Source organism: Amblyomma americanum, chromosome 7 (assembly GCF_052857255.1).
Source record: "Amblyomma americanum isolate KBUSLIRL-KWMA chromosome 7, ASM5285725v1, whole genome shotgun sequence".
In the NCBI taxonomy this organism is placed as follows: domain Eukaryota; kingdom Metazoa; phylum Arthropoda; class Arachnida; order Ixodida; family Ixodidae; genus Amblyomma; species Amblyomma americanum.
This window is the reverse complement of record NC_135503.1, coordinates 71616091-71622543: the sequence shown is the minus strand read 5'-3', so window position 1 is coordinate 71622543 and position 6453 is coordinate 71616091. Positions and strand designations below refer to the sequence as shown.

Genomic DNA, 6453 nt, shown 5'->3' with positions numbered 1-6453 from the left:
TGAATAAAATAATTCTTGTTTATTCATAGAATTCGCGGCAAGAGTACGCTGAATGGAGCCCGAATGCGAACTTTGACGAATTTTGCAACGCAGTAATTTCACTTATGTTCTGAATTCTAAGCACGGGTTTAATCTTTAGGGTTAAGTAACGCACGGTTATCTCCTTGAATTCATATTAATGGCTTATTGGCTTCTAGACAAAAAAAAAAGACAAGAAATACTGAAAGACTACACCACAGGGCCGTATATGATCTGGTCCGACCAAGTCACAGCTAACCCTATCTTTTCCTGCTAAATTTAGTTCTATTTTCGTGGTTGCGCGTTTTAAAAGAAGAGATAAAAACGAAGGTTGCAGACGGCACGCATTGCAAATCACGCGCTGCGCGTCTCCCACAGAACGAGAATCCAAGCCATGGCAGAAGGACCGCCCGGCGCGAGAAAAAAGCCGTCAGAGAAGGATTCCATAAAGTCCGCAGCCAGTGAAGAGGCCGCTGAAGACCAGGACGAGGATCCATTCTTCAAGAGTGAAATAGACGACCTGCTGACCGGAGAAATCGACTCCGCGGACCAGAAACTTCTCGAGAAAGTGACCACCTCTGACGAAGGCTTGAACACCGCAGGTACACTGAGCAAGACATCTGACCTACCCGTGGACTTAGAAGACCTAATTCTAGAAACGGATCGCATTGTAGACGGGAATAAGACGAAGAGAGTTCCAAGTGTTGCCACGTCTGGAAGAAAACGTCAACTTCAGTCCAAGTCTTCGCAGAAGACTGCCCCTGTTTCACGCAAACCACTGGGAGAGAATCAGCAGAGTTCTGCAGTCGCATCTTCCGCTGCGCCTGCAGGTAATTCAGCGCTACCCGCTGATAAGGCAGGTAAGAAGAAAGCACCAGCCACCGGAAGTCGAGGCGCCTCCGTTCCGAAGACCATGGCAGGACAAGGGATGAGCTCCAACTTTAGACCGGTTGCAACGACCAGCTCCGCTCCGGCGCCAGGCAAGCAACCGCCTAAGAAGCCGATTCCTGCTGTAGCCAAGTCCGTAACTGAGAATCGAGATCAAGGGAAACTACCGCCTTTCAAGCAGCTGAAAGACTCAGCAAAAGTTCCTAAGCCCGGAGCTCAACCAGCTGGCCTGCCGGCAGCTGACCGCGCGGAGTTGTTCTTATCAGATGTGGCGTCCCCGGCGGCCATGTTGACAGTAGACAGCCTCTCTTCACCGATTCCCTTGCCCCAAAACTGGATGACATTATCTGGAAAGGGCGGCCAGTATGCAGACCCGCGCCCAGTGGAAGCCACCCCCGCAGCCAAGCCGCAGAGTCGGCGTGGCAGCCGCAGCAGTCATCGCTCGAGTCGCCGACGACGCAGCCGCGACGGCCACAGCTCTTCGACGAGCAGCAGCAGTTCCGACAAATACCCTCGGTCCCACCGAAGGCATCGGCGGAGCAGTCGGCACCGCGAGCGACGGAGGCGCAGCAGCGAGTCGATTTCCCGAAGATACCGTGACGACGCCGGAAGGGATTACCCTTACAGAGAAGGGAGCAGAGCTGGGGTGCAGCCGACCACACTTGGTTACCCGGAACCCGTTGCTTGGCCACAGTTTGGAGGTTACCAGCAGCCTCAAACTTTCCCACAGGCTGCACCAGCCTACACACAACAGGCTCCAGCCTACCCACAACAGGCCCCAGCCTACTCGCCAGCGCCTCGCTTCCCAGCAAGCTACGGCCAGCCCCCAGTCTCCAGCTACGCGGCCAACCCTGCGTTTCCTCCTGCTTACGGTGGCCCGCGCCGAGTCAGCCCCGTTCCGTTTGCAGGTGTGAGGCCGCAGGAGGTTCGCTGGGGTCCCAATGTGCAGCGCTATGGGCCGCAGCCTGTAGTCGCGCCCCCTCGTCTTCCTGACTGGCCGTCGTGGCAGCCAGGTCCCTTCGAACCAAGGTACCAGCTCCTGAAGCACTCTGAAGGGAATGAACTGATCTACTGCGGTCGAGTTACTTGGTCTCGAATGGGATGAATTGACACATTGAACCATTTCGTGTGCCATGTCTTGAAATTCTGAAGACAGCTCAGGAGCTCAGTATGTTGCGATTATCATTTATTTATGTCACGTGAATTGTACTTTCTCTCAACTCTTTAGGAGTATCTCCAAGTACAGCCCGAGGAATGCATGGCTGCCCTTGAGCTTGCTATTGCAGCGGTATTACACAATTACGATGATCAACGCAATGTATACATCCGGTCATTAGTTGAAAGTGTACAAATGCGAAACAGGTAATTTTCATTTGTGAAACTGACAGGAATGACGTTTATGTACAGTTGTTAACACACACCAGCCTGTAATAAAATTGCTTCCCTAGCAAAAACCTTGTGCCGCGGTCCTTGCAGCGATGACTGCAATAAAGGAAATTAACGTGACGGACGTTAAGCAAGAAGCCCCTTCAGGTGTTCATCTCTTAAAACGCGTTGTCGCGTAGTTGAGTACTTACGACACTAAGGAAACGCGATATATCTGAATGGTGACAACGAATTTTTTTTTACCCTTGCGATGCTCCAACTGCGTGCCTTTGCAGCAAACCTTGTGGTTGTGGGTGTATTGACCTGGAGTGTCAACAAGCTATCAATAAGGTTGGTTGCGTTGGCCAGCGTGCCCAGGTATAGGACGCCGCCCCCTCCTCCCACGGCTATCTCCGCGTCCAGCTACGCACCGTGGCCAATCTCCAACGTGGGCTCAGACACATGCCGCTGCCGAGACTGCTGCGGCGATTGCTGCAGGCAGGCAGCAGCCGCTCGTCGAGAGCGTCTACGATGGACTCCTCTTCCTCCTCCTGTCTGGACGCCGCCACCCAGGCCGTACATGCCCAGAGAGCCTATGTTCGCCGTGGCTCGAAGCACGCCGTCGCTGTGGCCCACGGCTCCCGTCAACCCGTACTGGCCGCCGCCTGATGCTCCAACGAGGCAGTTCGCCTGGTCCACGCGCTATCTGCCGCGGCACGTGTGGTCCACCGGGGGCAGCTTTATCTCCAGGAGCCACTCCTGGTGAGCAGAGGGTCGGCATTGGCGTATCACGGCACCAAGAACGGCGCTTCTTGACAGGGGCCCCTGTCTCGATGCTCACGAGACAGTAGGCAGTGCAAAAAAAAAATTGGAGAGGGCACTTAAGCTCCGCCTTAAGGGTGTGACGCGATACCGTTAATGAGGTAATACCCATATATGCAGAATTGATCATTCTCGACTTTACATTCTTACTTCTTTACATTCGACTTTACATTCTGAAGTCCTCGTACCACTCTGGGTGGAGTGGTGTGCGTCATTGACCAGGCCGGTGGATGTTTCTAACAGCCACCGGCGGGCCTTGTGCTCAACTGTTAATTGAAATGCTACCTGCCATGGTGGGCAGTTTGCTAATAATCCGCTTGGCATGGTATGACGACGTCAGAAGGTCACGTGACCTAAGTGGCCCACCAGCCCCCTAGGTTGCTTCTCTGGCGATTTTTCGCGTATCTTTCGTACACGGTCAATGACGCCGACACCAATGCCGACGACGGTGCTGGCTTTTCTGCGACACGCAGCTCGTAACGCGATCGCGTTATTACACGGAACTACCATTCACCCAAGCCCAGACATACAGCTACAATGAAAAGCTATAAATCTTGCACACCAGATTATGATGAATTTTTCTTTAACTACGAAACTTCTGTGAAAGCTGTGTAGCTTTCCTTTGTAGCCGTATGGCTGCGGTTGGGTGGATAGGATGAGTAATTACACTTCTATTATATATCTACTCCATCGCGGGGGATCGCCATTCGCAGTTGTCCAACACCAGAATAAACTACACGTACAGCCTTTGCCGAAAATACAAGGTGAATTTTTTAAACTTTAGAGATTTTTATTTTAAAAACTTTCAAAGTTCGGTACGGTCTATTGAGAATAAATGTACTCATATGAATCAACAATTAAACGATGGGTTAGCTTAAACTAACTAATATGCGGTTTTTATTCGTGATTCAACGGGGCAAAATTATATTGTGAAATTTATGGCCGTGGACATCCAATTTTCTTGATCTGCAGTGTTGAACGTCAAAAATACGGTTTTAGAAGCTCGTTGAGTCGACTTTCCTGCACTGCATGTTTATAAAATGAAGTATCTTACACTTCGTAAGTATAAAATACCAGCGCAGTTGTTATTTTGGGTGATGTAGAAGAAGTTAACGTGATTTCGGCGACGATACCACGCGCAGCGACGCCGTTTTATAGTGTTGTAATGCGGGAAAGCCAACACAACAAGGCTTAAAATGCGCATTTTTGACGTTATATATTTCGAACCACATGGCCGCTTTAAGAACATTTAAAACCTCTCCGATAAAGAAAATCAAAAACAGGGCTCAGCCTCGATGTGTGAAGGCCATCAATTTTGCAATATAACTTTGCCCCCTAAAATAAATAAAAAGTTACTTAAGATATTTGATCCTCGAATTATTGATTCATATGAGGTAAAAATGCCTGTCTTGCTATAAAGTACAGCTGATCAGACCACACTAACGTGTGCCTCTCACATTTTTTTGAAACAAGAGTCTGCAAAGGTTAAAAAAGAACTCACCTTGTATACAGCTGAGAGGGTTTCCTTCTAAGCTATTCAGCGTGGCAGTCTATAGAACACCTAGATATTCTGACCTGTGGAGGGGTGTGGATGGGAGTTGTTCTTGCCTTCGAGACTTGGAACTCTGTCAGTTCAGAAGCATGCCCCTTGGGCTATGAATTTTCAGCAAAGGCTGTATAATGTGGTCCTGAAGGTTGGCACCGTGATTTCGTGTGGTCTCTACTGCGTTTTTACCGCTGCGATATTTCCCCATATATACAGGCAGCAGTTAACTGCTGTTTTAAGTCTGCTCTCCATCGGCTTCACGCTTTTTTTTATCTCTCGGGGGCCTGATCAAGAAAAACAGTGAAAAAAAGTTCTTTTCTTGTGCGGTAACCGTGAAGGCCTATAAATTTAATATTTAAAGTAAACTAGTAGTACTTGTTCAACATGGCTTAAAATTTTCATGTCATAGTTTGAAGCTGTCTTAAGGGCCTCTGAAAACAGGCCTTGATGGCCGATAGACGGCCCGCAATGTGTAGGGCAGATGAGTAATTGTGCATAAAGGCACGGACCGTGGTGATATAAGTTTAGCGTCGCGGAGGCACCTGTCGAATTACCGGACGCTGGCTCCGCATGCGCAGCCAGCAAAATATAAGGAACGAGACGTGCGGGTCATTGTTAACGCTGATGCGTATTGGGCATGTCCCGTTTCATATATTTTGCTGGCCTTGGTAGCAAATAAAGTCAGATCGAAGTTGGCGCTTGTCCCGCGTCCTCCTCTGATTTCGTGTTTGTCTTCCGTATGCACTATAACGCTTCCCGTAAGTGAAAGAACCGAATTGAATGTGCATCGATTATATTAGTGTGATTATTCGATACATGTGGGATTATTCGTACAAAACTAATATTGATATGCGAAACAGCGAAGCGGCAGCGGCGGCGCTATAGCTCATGGAATTAGCTGTGGCTGCCGAAAGACACAACAGTGGTTTCTTTTAGGGGCGCACTGTTCGAGATCACTATATTAAAACTGCGACTGTCATGCCATGGGCATAGTTAAATTACCTTTTACTACTGATAACGACGGCAAACTAATAAAATCTAAGTTGATTAGAAAAGCGCGAGTTATGAGCTATGACCCCCGATATTAGCATGATTTCTAGGAGCTCCGCCTGGCTGATCCGTGCCGTGCCGCCAAGCCTCGGAAGCCATATATGCCTCAGAGCTATTAACGACGCCACGCGGATGGACCCCATCGCGGTGCAGAATAATCGCGGCAACATGGTCTGCGGCATCGGAGCTGGCCCTGTTTTTGAAACAGTCGTCGAAGAAAGCTTCGGTGCGCCAAATTTGAACGTGATGTCTGTTATGCAAAAGCTATTCAAAAACTCGACATCATATTGAATTGCTTTCGAATGATTTTGAGCATGCATTCTTTTGATTCATTCAGCAAATCCAACAGTGCGGAGTTGTACAGCCCTGCGAGCTGATTGAAGACATGCATCCATCTTTTTTTTTTGCGCAGTCCACCCCTCGGTGGCCTGCACATCGAGCCCAGTGGCCCGGTTTACGTGTCCGGTACCGATGTCTCTGCACCTCTGTCGCGCCCCTTGGAGCTGCCAGGGTAAGACGGCGTTGGTGGAAGCTCTAATAACTAACTGCACAGCTAAGTTATCTTTATTGCCGATGTATCGCTGCTTGGAGAATTTGGTGTCTCTTCGGTCTTGAAATTAAGAAAAGGGAATGTGAAAGAGTACGAGGTGTCATCGCCTACCGCTATGCATTATGAGAAATTGAGTGTTATTTTACGTTTCCTTGTTGCACCTTTAGTTTACATTAGTTGAGGTGTTTTTGACTTCTGACGGGGTTCCTGAATT

At 49.1% G+C, this 6453-nt stretch overlaps 1 protein-coding gene across 1 annotated transcript; it reads left to right on the top strand.

Annotated features, from left to right (window-relative positions):
- The first annotated feature begins 404 nt into the window (after nucleotides 1–404).
- Nucleotides 405–6204, top strand: LOC144097797 (uncharacterized). Its single transcript, XM_077630427.1, has 3 exons — nucleotides 405–1935; nucleotides 2641–3033; nucleotides 6102–6204. Exons 1-3 carry the CDS (start codon nucleotides 413–415, stop codon nucleotides 6202–6204), a joined length of 2019 nt encoding a protein of 672 aa, XP_077486553.1. The 5' UTR covers nucleotides 405–412.
- Nucleotides 6205–6453: the final 249 nt, after the last annotated feature.